This window comes from Chelonia mydas, chromosome 9 (assembly GCF_015237465.2).
Source record: "Chelonia mydas isolate rCheMyd1 chromosome 9, rCheMyd1.pri.v2, whole genome shotgun sequence".
Taxonomy (NCBI): domain Eukaryota; kingdom Metazoa; phylum Chordata; order Testudines; family Cheloniidae; genus Chelonia; species Chelonia mydas.
This window is the reverse complement of record NC_057855.1, coordinates 11,659,082-11,675,466: the sequence shown is the minus strand read 5'-3', so window position 1 is coordinate 11,675,466 and position 16,385 is coordinate 11,659,082. Positions and strand designations below refer to the sequence as shown.

At 42.7% G+C, this 16,385-nt stretch overlaps 1 protein-coding gene across 2 annotated transcripts in view; it reads right to left on the bottom strand.

The window, feature by feature from the left end:
• ZMAT3 (zinc finger matrin-type 3) overlaps positions 1-10,266 on the bottom strand; it is a 54,857-nt gene extending 44,591 nt beyond the window's left edge. Inside the window, exons 1-2 of one of the 2 annotated variants that reach the window (XM_007056983.4) lie at positions 9,767-10,266; positions 1,557-1,876 (exon numbers count right to left, since the gene is read on the bottom strand). In XM_007056983.4, coding sequence (XP_007057045.2) covers positions 1,557-1,820 — 264 coding nt within the window. In that variant the 5' untranslated portion in view covers positions 1,821-1,876; positions 9,767-10,266. The remainder of the gene's footprint in view (positions 1-1,556; positions 1,877-9,766) is intronic. The other variant, XM_037909100.2, reaches the window with a different exon arrangement.
• Between the last annotated feature and the right edge of the window lie 6,119 nt (positions 10,267-16,385).

Below are 16,385 nucleotides of genomic sequence, written 5' to 3'. Positions count from 1 at the left end.
CCAATTAGCCCATTCTGTTGCACCTGACGTGAAGACAGGTAATTGAGGATTAGACCCAGCTCTGAAGAGCCAATCTGGGTGGCTTCTGTGAAGAAAGGCTGCAAGGCAATAGGGAGAGGAGACCTAGGAGAGAGGTAGTTGGGTGTTTCCTCTCTGGGAAAGAAAACACAGAGGGGCCTGCACCTTCGGACCATCCCTGAAGGCAGAAGGTAGCTGGGAAGGAGACTCCTGAAGCAGACCAGGGAAAAGAGAGGCTCCAGGGAGACAGCATGGGACATGCTTTCCAGGCCAGCCAGCAAACCTAAGGGATGAACCTACAAAATTCTGCCTGCAAAAATTAGAAGCTGCTTTGAAAATCCATCCCAATAATATAGAAAGACACTCAGGTCTCCCCAACTCATTAAAGCCCTTCCTGTTCAGTACACTCCTCTAGAAAAACCGAAGTGAAAATTATTGCAACATACCCCGAAGGTCAGCAAACTGGCACTCTGTTGGACTTGGGAAGGGGGAGTGAACTGAAGACTCTTAAACCACCCACCCCAAATGATCATATCTAGAAGTTGTCAGAAGTTGAGGGTCCAATATGATGGTGTTCTTACCAGGCAGAAGCACAAAGTGAGAGATGATCTCTGGGGACCCATATCATGAATCATATCAAAAGAAATGTACATTGGGGTAGAGAAGCTGGCTAATCCAATGGTGTCTGTCATATACTACACCCCCATTTGTATAATGAAGCCCCACTCAGAGACAAGACCCGTTCAAGTGAACCATATGCATGGTGTTTGGTGTGAAGAGCAAGGTAGTGACTTCATTCTTAAAGCACCCTCTGCTGTCTGAGTTACAAAGAGCATACTCCCCAGTCTCAACAGAGCCTGCTCAATCAGTCTCCCGGGGGACATAAACCTGCTAAACTGGCATCCACTGATAAAAGCAGCAAAGCTGGGAGAAAAGATGGGTAATCAACATTTTTAAAATATATTTTTAAATTAGAACTGGAAGGAAAATCAGAACTTTCTGTTGGCCTCAGTTGAACTGGGGAATCTGGTTAGATTCCTGCTGCCTTTCTCCCTTTATTCCCCAGATTCCCCACTTCCACTAAGGACCAAAGCGCACGGGGTTTTGCTTTCTCATTCTCTTGTGACGGGGGAGGAATGAAAAACTTTGACAAATATATTTTCCATTATTTTGGTTGAAAGGGCAACATTTTTCATGATGGAAAAAAAGTTTTGATGAAAAAATCGTGATGAGCTCCAGCCTAAAGCAAAAAGAGGACAAGCAACTCATTAGGGCTCCACTCTTAAACCCTGTGTAGCCTCAGTAACCCTCCTGCAGGCATGGGAGCAAAAAGAGGGGCTTCATCTGCTCGCATGCCCCACCTGCCTCTGGCAGTGGGACCAGAAGGGGAGGAAGCTCCTGGCACATGACTCCCTCACTCATGGCAGGTTGCGGCCCCACAATTCATAAGGCTTGCCCTACATCTCATATTGAAAGAGTGGTAGGCACCTCACAGGAACAACTAATCTGAACATCTTTCTTCTTTTGCTTCTCCTTACCTGGTAATGCGCCTGGGCTTGCTGTGCTGAATTCAGAGTGACATTGCAAAGTTTACAACACAGAGGCTTACATAGTTCCTCCAGCACAGGATCCTTTGCCAGCTCCTCTTCTTGTGAGTGCTGCAAGGAAGGCCCCAGTCCAAAAGGTTTCTGTGGGGACAGTGGTGAGTTGGCTCTTGGCCTTGTGGCCACTGACATAGGAGGAGATGAAGGCTTCTCAGGACGAGGATGAGGAAGAAGTCCTGCCTGCTGCAAAAGAATCATTGGCTGGGAGGACTGCTGGCATGTTACTGTTGAAGGAGGAAGACTCTTCTTCAGCTCTGAAGCAGAAAAAAAGACACAGGCTCAAATAAACAACATCCTTTTCACAGTGTGAATGTCCAAGATTGGGGCCAACTTTGCCACTTTCACTCCAGCTGCTCTGTGTCCCTCCAACAATGCAAAGCAGCCATAAACCCAGTTTAACGAGCAGGTTAAGATGAGTTTATAGCTTCTGCTTCACTGGAGCAGGGCAAAGCTGCTCCAGTCAGCCTGTTAATCCAGCCTCAGATATTGTTTTAGGCAAGACGACACAGATTAAAATCTGGGTTTAGCTATTAATAAAGGCAATGACATCCTCCTGGAAATTTAAGTGGACTACTAAGAACTTATAATATCTGAACAACAAACAAAATGAGAACTCACCAGGCATAAGCTTCCAGATGCAAGAAAATATCATTCTGCCATATTTGTGCTACCATGACAGGCCCTGAGCCTACATTTGTTTGTGCAGTGACTCACTGCTGAACTCATGCAGAGGCCCATTGAAGCACTGCTCCCAAGGGTAAACACGTGCAGTACTGGGGCCTTAGGCCCTTTCCCAAACCAAGAACGGGTGGGCTCTGTGCCAACAAGTTCACAATCTAAGAAATAAACTAATACTGCAATATGTGTTGTTGCTTGGTACCTTGTCAATCATTTGGAAGTAGTTGTGTATGTTCTGAATAGTAAACCCCATACAAAGCCTTCATATATATCAACTTCGGGAAAATATGTCAAAACTGACTTTTCTCCAGTAAATAAAAACACTGAGGGAGACACCTTGTTCTAACCAGTAGACAACAGTATCAGGAGTCATTTCCTCTGGGTTCCATTCCACACTCTGCAACTGTCTTGTGGCATGACCTTGAGCAATTTCTCTATGCCTTCACTTACTGAGTATCTGAATCCTTTTCACACTATCAAACATCGCTTAGAGCATGAATAAGACCCTGCCATCCCTGTCTGTCCTGGGCTGCTCTTTGCATGTCCTCTGTGTTAAGTCCCATAGTCGTCCCTCTCTCATGTTCAATGGAGGGATTCTTTCACTCCACCTCTCTTGCGTGTTCCTCCAATTGCCCAATGGTACGCCTGCCATGGCAGATGCTCTGGTTACATTCTTAATACATCCCAGATATTTACATTGTCTTCTCTGGATAACTTTGGAGTTAAAAAGTTGTTGAACTTTGACAAATCTCCTCATTTGTTACAACTTCATTCAATTTAATACCTACCATTTTCCTGAGGCATTTGCTATTGAAAGCATTTGGATATCTGTCTCTTCTTCTGGCAGATTTTACTAAGTATAATGCAATATTAAAAACTACTTCATATTTTCTTAGGTTTGGAAGATTATCTCATATTAGCACTTATTCAGTTTATTTCTCAATCAGTTCAAGTTCTTAGGAACCCCCTTAAATTTCCAACAAGAAGCTTTGAGAGGCTTAATTAATTGATGTTTGCAAATTGTGTTGAAACCCTGGGATGAACATTGCTAGGTTAATGCAAAGTGGAAGTATTAGTGTGAATCAAGACAGAGCCACTTTCGTTAAGATTATGTTAGCTTCTCATCATAACCCCACTTACCAATAAACAGGATTTGATATCTTGGCCATTTCAAATCACATCAAGCTAAAATTGCGTTCTGGGATGCCAGATTTGTACTATCTTTAAGCAAAAGTGATTTAAATACAGGGACCTACCTTTACTTTTCTAAATAAGCAATCCTTAATTTAGATTGCAGGTAACATTTTCAGAAGTATCTTAGGTGCCTAAGACCCATTTTCAAAAGTGACTGTGGTTCTTAGGCCCAGATCCTCAGAAGTATTTATGCCTTTGAGGATCCTGGCCTGAGGGCCAGATTTCAAAGGTATTTAGGCACCTAAAGATGCACATAGGTGCCTACTGGGATTTCCAAAAGCACCTAAACAGATTAGACACCTAACTCCCACTGAAATCAATATGAGGTTGGCATCTAACCTACTTAGGCACTTCTGAAAGTCTCATGAGGCACTTATCTACATCTTTAGGTGCCTAAATACCTTTCAAATTCTGGCCTGTGAGAACCTACATGAATGGGCCTTAGGTACTTGGACACCTCAGTCACTTTTGAAAATGGGATTTAGGAGCCTAAGCCACTTAGGCACTTTTGAAAATGTTTGTGTTGTTGTCTTTGCACACACGGACCCCAGTTCTGCAATTGGCTCCTTGTGAGCAAATCCCTGGGCCTGTACAGGACCAGCTGCAGAACCGAAGCTCAAGTTCCAGCGAACAATATTGCTGTCAAGTTTTCTGAGTATTTCTAGGGTCTAAAGGGGGAAAAACCCACAAAAAATGAAGCACACATATACATGCCTTTGGAAATGGGTGGACAATAAAGCCTTTAGAATGTTCTATTTGTGCAATGCACCTCCCTTATCAAGGTGCTGTGCTCCCTACTAAAATCAATTTCTAAATATTAATTCAAATGCAATCCAAAAACCCCCCAAAGAACCTCACTAAAATTAACAACTGAAACAAATTTGAGGATGTTCAATGCAGAAGCTAAAGAGGAAAGAAGGGAATGGATGGAAAAGTTGCAATTAGAGGGAAGTGGTTGTTCTAAAAGACACCGAAGGAGGGGAGGTGTTTAATGGTGGGCTGAGAGATGGACTGCTGGGTTATATGGTGAAGTGAATTCCACACCCTAGGGCCCAGCACGACAAAGACACTAATTCCTTATTCTAAGTATGTTGGTGGGGTTCCTAAAAGGATAGTCATGTCATAGCAGAGATCCGCTTCAAGATGAAGTTCATGGAAGACGTTTCAAATATAGTCAGGGAGCCTACCTTCTTGCAGCCTTTAAAAACCAACAGTACCAGCTAACAATTAGTGTGCCACTGCACGGGCAGCCAGAGCAAAGAATGCCGAGCGGACAGAACGTGAACGTGACTGTTAGACCAGTGAGAAAAGGGATGCTGGATTCCGAACAAGTGGCAAACAGTGGAGCAGCTCTGCTGTTTGCCCTAACAAGAGGGAATTTCATTAGCTGAGCATATGAGACACAAAGGCAGGGTTTGCTGTTGTGAGGTTACCCTGAAATAAATCTCCTGTCCATCACCTGTGCAAACTGTGCAGTGCAAGTGCAAAAAAAGTTCCTATCACATGGAACACATGGAGGGTAGGGGTGGGACTTCCTAGAGAGGGCACGACTGACTCACTGCTTCTAATCACACCCTCTCAACTAGAATGAGCCTTCTTGTAGTAACTAACTCTATCCAGCAGCAAGACTTCATAACCAATCCTGGGAACACAGAAGTTTTAATGTGTCCAGAGAAGATAGTTCAAACATCCTTCCAGGCCAGAGACTTGAACTGTGCTGTCCACAGGGCAACAGATGTACAGCTGTGCCTACATCCCATAGTAAGAAATTATCTGGCTAAAAGAGCTCAGTATATACATGGAACAACATGGGTGATAAAGGGACCTTTGAAGGACACAGCATTTCAAATCCCATATTATCACCATGGACTGACTCCTCTCTTCTAGGTAAGACTGCAGAGCAACTCCGGGCACACTAGCTATGTTCCTTAACTGTCAAAGCAGCAACCACGGTCATTCATATCAAAAGATGTTAAGAAATCCACCATGACCAAAATGACATGCTGATCCTGATTTAAAACCACTGGGAGGTCATTCGTGAGCCTGACAAGTGTGATCTCAAATCCAAAAAATGCCAGTCGTAAAATGGGAACTATCCAGGATGCCACTAATGTCCAAGTGCTCCTGGACTGGAATAGCCACAGCCTTCTCAATCTTGTTCCCTGAAAGGGGGGGATTTGACAGCTGGCAAGCACTTCAGTGTCAAGAGACGGCTTCTTAAGGAGGGGGGTGGACATCTGCCTGTCTAAGGATAATTAACATCTTTCTCTTGTTAAGTGAGGCATTCATGACATCTCTCAATGATGGTGGCAAAGTCACATCATTGTCAAGATTGACAGAAGTCAAAACTGCAGGCAGTATGCCACAGGGAATTCCAGAGGACAAGGAAATCAGAGATCAGGTGAGATAGTCTATTGGGAACCCATGGCTTTACCAGTCAAAAGATACAGAGATTAGAACACATTGTCTCATCTGTGTAAAAAGGTAACTAACTCACCATTATAATCAGTTGAAGGAACTGCTAATTGAACAAGGCCATCTGAAGTAATCTGATTGCACACTATCCAAAAGAGTTCAGCTGGAATGTGCATTACAGAAGGTCTAAGCCTGAGGATAAGTAACATCTCCTAGCCTCACTGTCAGTGATTCTATATGCCTGCATAAAATCCTTTAACAGAAAAAAATCAGACACCAGGTAATTATCCCAGTGACCTTATTGCCAACATATGCTCACCATTAAATAACCATTACATAACCGTGGTCACCATATTTAGCAAACTGTGATGCTACAGCAAGGGGAAAGGGAGTCACGGGAAAGGGAGTCATGACCCAGCACCAATATGAAGGTCTCAGAAAAGCCACAGAATTCAATAGCCTCCAAGGCCATGAATCTGTAGCACTGGTATGGCGTCTGCACTGACATAGATAAGGTGATGATTGAACTACCCAACATAAAGATGTAGTCTACCATCAGTGGGTGTTCTCTTTGACCTTCAGGGTAAAACCCAGAAGGTGAAATCCTTGCCCCATTAAAGTCAAAGGCAAAACTTTCATTGATTTTAATTAGGCCAGCATTTCTCCCAGAGAGTCCTTTCACTTCCACTCAATAGAGCATTTGAAAGAAACTGACCAATTTTTTTATATTATCATATTGACACTGCAAGCCAATAATAATCAGATTATAAAGTTACAATGTGATTGGTAAAACAATGTCAGTACAAGTCTAGAACAATGCCTTAGAACAACATCAGATCATATTAAATGTCTGTAACAGCAATGACTTTAGGAAATGAAAGGAAATCATATCACTGGAAGCTAGTGAAAACCATAAATGCATCATGCTTCGAAGCCTCTGCTCAGGAATGCTTTTTCTCCGGGAATAAAGATTGCTCAAAGCTCACAGAGCTGAAGATTCATTAACATTTCTTCCCTCCTCAGCACAGTGTCTGGATTTTAATATAATTGCATCTAAAAGTATATTAAGAGAACAGTAAGCACTCAAAGCCATGAAATGACATAGTTAAGATTGCTCTCGCAACCTTAACATTGCCCTTTGGCTTGTATCCTTTTACAGCACAATCTTTAATGACATGCTTTCATCGTGTTTCTCAATACTATACAATTTTTCTGTACAGTCTTAGGAGCAGATTGTGACCCCTTTATTCACAGTATTAAGCTGTCATTCACACGAGTAATCAATCGCATGTACATATGCCATTTCTTCTCATTTTTAAAATTTGTTTATACTTACTCTGTTTGTTAACTCAGTGATGAGAACAATCTTTACTGTTTTAATGTACAGTCCTCCGAAGTGTTGCACACTCTGGTTCTGATCCAGCAAAGAACTTAAGCCTGTGCTTCACTTTAAGCATGTGAGTTGTCCCATTGGGATAACAGTCCATGGGATAATGCTCTTTCACTTTTTATAAATAAATTCTCTTCTCTCTCTATAAGTATCTTAATCATTGAGTCAACAACTATGTATATTATATAATAACAATATATAACATTATATATATATAATATTTATATATATAATATTTATATAAACATATATAATATTGTTTCTAACCACCAGTATAGTTTACCATGGGTTCCGCTCAGGGCATAACTGTTAACTCTGAGACAGAGTCAGCCCCCCTTACTCACATTGAGTCGTATTGTACTCTGCAGGTAGTCCCATTAATTTCAATGGAATGACAGGTGGAACAAAGAGTTATTCATTTGTGATCATGGGTTACATAATTTGGACCTATAAAATTAATTTAGCTACACATTTAGGTGACTTAGACATGCCAGCAAATTTATATTATTACTCTATTATACATAATGAAGTGATTTTCATTTGCGGTAAAAGCAGTTTACACCGTTCCAGCAATGGAAAGTGGCCTTAAATTAGATGTAAATATAGTTTACTCTCACTTTAAGCCTACTTTACAAAGCAAGCACAGTCTAAAGTAGCTTTGGAGTAAATGAGAACCAGGCCCAATCTGCTGTATCTTGTATAAGAAGTGTCTGCTATTAGTTTCATGAACTCTGGCTATCATACACAGTACAGTTCACAACACTACAACATGTAGGGGAAAAAATTATGTAATTAAAGACTTTTTGCAGTGGATTAAGTGGATTACGGGGCAGAATTAAGGTTACATATGCAATTTTAACATTACCATTTCCTGACTTTTGACAGGAATGTTGATTTTTCTTTAAAGGCGCAGTGCTAGGATGTTTTTAGTTGGTTGGTTTAGAGAAATATGTAAGAAAAAGAAGATCCATATCTAGAACTACTTGTCTAGGCCCCACTGTAACACCCCAGCCACCTTACTAGGTCCACAATGTACTACATCTCCACACTGTAGGAAGTTAGCAGGAGAGATTCCCTCTCCCTTTAGAAGCCATGCCATTTTTAGCTTATGAGATGACCAATGATCCCCGCATTACTCTTTGCCCAACTTCAGTAAAGGCTCAGTTGTGCCTTTAAGACACAACTGGAGCTGCAGTTCCCCAGGGTGAGTTCCAGGAGGCATTCTGCCACCGGAAGACATGATGTCTCCTGGATCTCACTGTTATGCCCACTGCTACACATCGTTATGGGTTTCAGCACACTTCCTCCTGTGTGTTCCACAGGACAATGCAGAGGGATTCAGCCAGGTAAGTCCACCTACTTCTTACCCCTTTGGAGTGCTGTGTGCCCCTGGGAGAGTATGGAAGGAGCTGATTCTGCACTTCCCTGAACACAGAGATCACAATTGTACCTGGCCTTTGTGTGTGCCATACAAGAGGGGAGGAAGGTTCTATACGTTCACTACTCTCTGCAACCCTGGGAGAAATGTCAGGCACGATCTAGGCCCAAAAGCTTTTCACAGCACAGTTAAGTTCGTCAAGCACATACACACAATACAGCCTTCCTTAGCGGCAGATTTTATGAATACAGTGGGAAAATTCCTTATGAAATGCACTCTACAAAGGCTGAGTGCAATTTTTTAAAAGCTCATAACTCAGTCAAATCAAATTTCTGTGCCAAGTTTTCCTGACTGTTTCCAGCTGTTTCAGTGATGGAGTTATTCAAACAGTCACTATTTATTTATTTATTTTTTAAATGAGAAAGTGTATTTTTTTTCTCCAGGCTTCTCACACTCCAGAATGAATGTACTTGTTTTTATTGAAGCTTTCCCAATACATTCACCCTTGGTCAGAGATCAAGCCTGACAAATTTCAGCCTGAAAGATGAAGGCTTCATACAGTACTAAGTGACTGAACACAGGGCATTAGAATGGAAACAACTTTCATGACAGTGGTCACTGACACTGACTCTAGATTTCTATAGATGCAAAACAAGTAACACAAAGGGCAAGGAAACATTTTGTTACCTAATACATCATTATGGGACTATACATCATGATGTAAAAACTGACATTCTAGCAAATGTATTTATGCAAAATTGGAAGCTTTACAATCCCCATGACTTACATTCTAATTAAAATCGGATGCATCTGTTGTTATCTTGAAATGGTTGCAATTCAAGAGAGAATTCAAGATGCAATTTGGGAAACATACACGCAAAACATAGCATCCAAAAACTGATGCAATATGCAGACATTCAAAACATACATGCAACATAAATACCCACATGCAAAACAAACATGGAAAATCCCACAAATGCACAAGTGGAACACATAAATAACACTGCTTGTGGTGAGATTTACCTCCCTATTATTGCCAATGTCCTGACTACTCTAATAAATGCATACACCCAAGTATAATGCACTTACTAGAATCCCCTGGTTCTGAGAGGAGGGACTCAGAGAAGCAATCTGCAGGCAATCCCCTGTACCTAGAGCTGGCCAGCCCTGCACATCCCCAGCTGAGATCTTCACCTCCTCCTTTCTTCCTTTTTCATGACAACTTAAGTCGGGTTGCTCCCCACTAGAGCTGAGGGGCCGGCAGTCAGAAAAGTCAGAACAACCGGACACAGAGAGAAACAGCTGCAGGAAGTGACTGCAGATCAGGGGGGAGGAATAGGGGAGGAGACTCGGGAAACCTGCCTCTAGTATCTCTGCCAGGGCGCATGAGCCTCGGAGCTCTGGAGAGGAGCAAATATTGCCGCTGATACTGTGTTCAAAGCGATGCTGCCGCTAAACCCCCAGGCTCACTGGAAAGCCCACGGTGACAGACGCTAAGGGATCGCTTCCTTGCCCTTTGCCGGGATTTGCACAGCTTGCCATGCCAGGAAAGTACTACGGATTTGAATGGAATTCGTAGGAGGCGAGTAACTAGAGAGAGGAGGGGCTGGGGAAATCATGAGTGAGAGGAGCCATCACCAAGGGGCGGGGATGAAAGGGAGGGTACGAGTGGGGAGTCACTAATGTGGGGGAGAGGACAGGGAGGGGAGGAGTCGTTAGTGCAGGGATGGAGAGAAGGAGGAGATGGAGAGGAGGGAGGTGGGTTAAGAGCCTTGAGCTGGAGGTTTCTGCCAAAATGACCAACGGTGAAATAGCAAATATATATATATATATATATATATATATATATATATATATATATAAGCTATTTTAAATGCCACTTTCCGGTTTCAGAGTCTGCAACCCATTGAGCTGGACTGGGCCGTTTGCCTCTCTCAGAGCTATTGCTTCAGGATACCTGCGGAAGAAAACACAGACATGGCTTTCATGACGTTTTAAAGCCTTCTCCACCGTCACAATCAGGGAAGACGGTATGGATTGGGGTGCACATATCATACGAGGGGTTACATTGTGCCCTACAGCCTTGTTTAATTCGTGTCATTTTATAGGATTCATTTTATTGTGTACTCCTCTTTTTTTTTCCCAAGTAAAATATAATTTTTAAAACCAAAAGAAGAAAATATGTGTTGATTTTCCAGGTGTTCACTTCTCCTCTGCAAATGGAGGATTCAAAGCATTCTTATTCTCGTCCAGGCTGCAGTTATTATTATTTAACATTTTTAAGAACATACAGACAGCCATCCTGGGTCAGACCAATGGTCCAGCTAGCCCAGTATCCTGTCTTCCAGCAAGGGCCAGTGTCAGATGCCTCAGAGGGAGTGAACAGAACAGGGCAATTTATCACCTAATCCATCCCCTGTCATCCAGAGGTTTAGGGACACTCAGCACATGGGGTTGCATCCCTGACCATCTTCGGTAATAGTCACTGATAGATCTGTCCTCCATGAACTTACCTAATTCTATTGCAGAAGCACCTATAGGCTGACCTGGTCGGGCTCCTATCTCTTTTCTTAGGTTGTACGCTTTTTGAGGCAGAGACTCTCTTTTCGTTCTCTGTCTGTACAGCGCCTAGCACAATGGTTCATGACTGGGGCTCCTAGGCATTATGACAATAAGATCATTATTAATAATTGTGCCATGTGCTGTATAAACGTATGGTAAATGACTGTTCCTGTCCCACAGAGCTTACAAGCTAAAAAAAGCAAGATATATCAGGTGAATGAGACAAACCAGTGAGTCAGGGTGTGGTGCAATTATAGCATGTGTGCAATTCTTAGCCAGTCAGAAGTAGATAGAAGCTGGAGTTTACAAGAAGATAATTGTTCAGTACCATAAAAGAGAGTTTTGTAGATTCTAAGCAACATACTGAAAAAGGATTAATTATCTGATCTCTTTTGCACCTTTTACAAACTGTGTAGAAAATCAGATTATGAGGGATCCATGTGGGGGAAGTGTTATGCCAGTTTTCTGGAATATTTTTATCTATTTAATATATGCCATTTTGCCCTCTGCTAGTTCTCTTGGTTCCTGCCCATATTCTTTGTAAAGTAACCCACAATGTCATCTTCCCTGGTGTCTTCTTCTTTACCTTGCTGATAATTCACCATGTCTTTTCTCTAGAGACTGGGGAGTGAGTTTATTGTTCTCTTCCATGTATTTATAAGATGCCATAGGTCCAGAACCTCAGCTAGTGTAACCTGGCAGAGCTCCACTAAAGTTAACAGAGCTGTTTTGATTTACACCAGTTGAGGATCTGTCCCCATATTGTTTCTTGTACAACCCCTGTTAAAACTAATCTATTCTTAGTTCACAGAGTACATATGCACCTATTCAATCATTGCCCTTGCCATTATCCCTTATCAGCTTCTTGTTTCCTTACATAGAAAAACTTCCCAGTAACTTTTCCTACCATGTCTTCTACTGCCCTTGTCCTCTCAGTTCTCCAACTCACATCTCAGTTTCTCGTGATTAGTCTTCTGTTTTTCTTTGGATTATTTGCCTAGTTAGATATTGGCTTATCTATCTAACAGATGTCTTCCTTTTTATCTTATCTTCTTCTATCAGAGCTTCAGATAGCTAAAAGCAAAATTAAATTATCAGTCATTGAACAGTTTTTTTTTTTAATTCCTGTTCATTATAGGAACATACCGAAACAGGCCAATAGTCCATCTAGTGCACTCAGCTGTCTCTAATGCTACATTGCTTCAGAGGAAGGCATAAAATACCTATAGTGCACCTAATTGTGCAATACTATGCCATAAGGAAAAATTTCTCTCCAACTCCAGTAGCTGATCACTTTACACTCTGTTTTTTGGATGTGCTTGCCAAAAATATTCTTATTCTTATTTATTATTAAAACATTACACTCAGCTTCTCTTTCTTTACTAACTCTTATTCTAAATTGACACTGATTCTTTTTACTTACCTGTTCATTCAGATCCTCAGTTGTGATGCTGAACTGGTAATTGCATCTGTTTTACAGTTGTTCCTCCTTTTTTCCAACAATAGAAATTATGAATATTTTGTCAGTGTAGAAATACACTTATCCACCATACCCAAACCACTTCAGAGCCAAGATGGCCTAATTTCCCTCAGAGCCTTTGGCTATGACAAAGCAAAGACTTCTGTCTGAGGACAGGACCCACAGCTCCAATGGATTTTTAGTGTGAATAGAGGAATAGATTTCCTCTCATTTCTGAGGTCCTCGAGGCAATGGAAAAGAAGTATTCATTTGGGGGCAGGAGGGAGGTTAGAATTTGTGCTATCCATGTAACCGTGGCTGGAATTCATTTGGCAATTGTAGAGATTGTGCATGCCTTCTTGATGGAATTCATCTTGTAGCACACTGATCACAGTGTTTATAAAACACCTAACTAACGAGCACTGAGGAAGGACCTTTACCAAGGAGAGAAAAAAAATTCTTTGATGGGAGTTATCTCTATCACCATTATTCAAACCTCACTTAAAACCTTGCTTCTGCTAGCTTGCCTGTGAAGAGGAGGAAAGGTATCAACAACAACAAAAAGAAGTGACTCATCAAGATGTAAACTTACATACCTTATGCATTACCATGTGATATTTTTCTGTCAGCTTCATCCTACTCTTGTCAGTTTATGTCCCTCACTTGTTGTATCTTGTTGACAGTATTGCCAATCCCAGGCATTCAAAAGTCATGAGATTGGCTTTAAAAGATGAGGGTTTTTTAACTAATACGATTTGGATTCTTTGTCTGCTGGTTTCTTGGCATTCAGGGTGCACTCGCTTCATATTTTCAAGTTTTCTTGGCAACCATTAGGGCTAGAAACATTCTATTTTTAAAATTAAAGATGAGATTCTCATGAAATTGCTGGATTCCAGCAGCTAGAGTTGTAAGAAAAACTCCAAATATTGTGAGACGTGTGACAAAATAATAATTGACAATAATGTTGAATTAGACACCTGTCAGGGCAGGGATCACCTCCTTCGATGTTTGATGAATTGTGCCTAGCGTAGCTGAGGCCTGGCCTGACATGAGAAATTAACACCTGGTGGGATGCCTCATTTCTTGGAAGATAGAATTAGGGAGGTGTGATGGGGTTTACAAATTTTATGCTGGAGAGAAAGGAGTAAAGAGCAGCTCTGGGCCCAGGCATCCCACCCAGCCACACCTGCAGGGCTGGCACAAATTGGAGGCAGGGCTTTAAAGGAGGAACAGAGCAACTCATTTGAAGGCGGGTATTCAAATGGAGCAGATGGCTGCTCTGAACTCTGAGGGGAAAGTACTGCCCAGGAGCTCCTCGCCTGAGGCCTCACTACACAGACTAGTGAAGAACCTACAAAAGAAAGAAAAGACACAACAAATCCTGCATCTTGGCAGAGGTTACATGAGATGACCCTTGCAGTTCCTCCTCGCCCTATGATTCTAAGTGACTGAGCATTGCAGGTCAGAGACTTGAGAGAAGTGGCTTACTCTATGCAATTGAAAGAGATAGAGGTAGGAAGTGGCCCAGGGAGGGTGGTGACTTAGCACCCCAAGGTTCTAAGTGTAGCCACCCACTGTGGGGTCCTGAACCAGAGCTCAGTGGAGCGAGTGGGCCTGGGCTCCCCTATCCGCTCCCAGAAAACAGTGCAACACCAAGAGCCTTCACCTAAGTCAAGAGGCCTGTTGGAATAAGCCTTGACTACTCAAAGACCCAGCCCCTGCTACACCTGTGCAGGAGAGGAGGACTAGAGAACCTTTGGGTAGGGGACACGAAAGGGCAGGACTGAATTTCTAATGCAGGGGTGGCCAACCTGATCGTGAGATGGAGCCAGAATTTACCAATGTACATTGCCAAAGAGGCAGAGTAATACGTCAGTAGCCCCCCATCAGCTCCCAGCGCCTCCTCCTCACCAGCAGCCCCACCGATCAGCGCCTCCCCCTCCCTCCCCACACCTCCCGATCAGCCGTTTTGTGGTGTGCAGGAGGCTCTGGGGAGGAGGGGGAGGAGTGAGGGCACGGCAGGCTCAGGGGAGGGTGCTGGAAGGGGTGGAGTGGGGGCAGAGCCTGTGGCAGAGCCAGGGGTTGAGCAGTGAGCAGCCCCCGGCACACTGGAAAGTTGGCACCTGTAGCTCCAGCCCCGGAGTCAGTGCCTGTACAAGGAGCTGTATATTAATGTCTGAAGAGCTGCATGTGGCTCCGGAGCCACAGGTTGGCCACCCCTGTTATAATGGGATAGTGTCTTGCCTACCCCTGTCTGACCACTAGATGGCACTATGGGTGATGGTGCACCTTCTGCAGGAGGTTGAAAAAGACCGTGTCTGAGTCAATTAAGATAAGAAGGAGAACTCCCAGGAAACCATATACTAGGGAGGAAAATGTCGACCATGGACAGAGCATGCTGCACAAGGATTGGTTCCTGCAAAGTGACCGAGCCAATCCAAAAATGTGTGATGTAATGTATAGTAAATGTAATGAGAATATGAAGGGAGAGGGTTTCTGTGTAACTTTGGATGTGTGGTACATCCTATGCTCACGCCCTGTGCTTGAGTCTGATCAATTCAGCGTAGCTTTGCTGTATGCCAAATAAAGGAAGCTGAGTGATGAAATCTGGAGTCACACTGAGTTTTTTGGATCCCAGAGAACTGGGTGAAGTGTTCTTCCATAACTGGACAAGGTATTGTGGAGAAGCCGAATGGAAACGGTCTTGGAGGAAATCCAGTAGTACAATATCTGGATTCTCAAAAGTGATACAAAAGTGAAAAATAATAACAATAAGTAATTGACCTTCCTATGATTCTATGACTCACTTGAGCAAGACTCTGCTTGGGCAGAGGCAGGAAATAGCAACAGTCATTCATCAGGCAGAAAATTCAAAAGTCTTTATTAATTCTTCATAAATGTTCTTATAAATAGTGCCTCAAAGAAATGTTGTCCTCTATGGGCAAGGACGATTTGCAGGCCCGAGTAGCAACTAGTGGATCAATTTTAGTAGGTATCCTTCCACTCCTTACTTACCCTGACTCTGCTTGCTATTGAGGCGAATGGTCATTTTAATGTGGGGAATGATTCTACTCTCATTTACACTGGCCATACATCTGTCAACTCCACTGACTTCAGTGGAGTTCCTCTTGATTTACATCAAGAAGAAAACTGAGCCCTGTCCAGGGGAGGAAACAGGCTCCTTCAGTGGGAATCCATAAGTGCATCCACCACCAAGTGGATAGGAAGAACTTCTCACTCAATGGCTACCTACAGAATCACAGCACTGAGAACCATTTTTTTTCTGTAACGTATTTAGCTTGAAAGCCCCGAATGAGATATCAACCTTAGCTATGCAGTGTTTCTTTCATGATTCACCATTGGTGGTAGCAACCAGGGAGATTACACTGTTGACAAGCCTCAGGGTATTTTTTACCACTGTGTGGTCTAACCTGTTCTGAGGCTGTAAAAACAATTGAATTCTGTGCATGCTACAGCCACTGTTGAAGCTCTGACAGTGGTGGACTGGGGATCCTAATTACATCATGGGCCAAAGTCTGTCATGAATTAAAACATACCGTGTGACTTCAGTAACCGAATGATTGTTTGACTTCACTGGGATAGCATGCTGTATAAAACAAAACAACGGTATTCCGTGTAAATCATCATTAGGGCTGAGAGTTGGTCCCGGAGGTCACGGATTCCGTG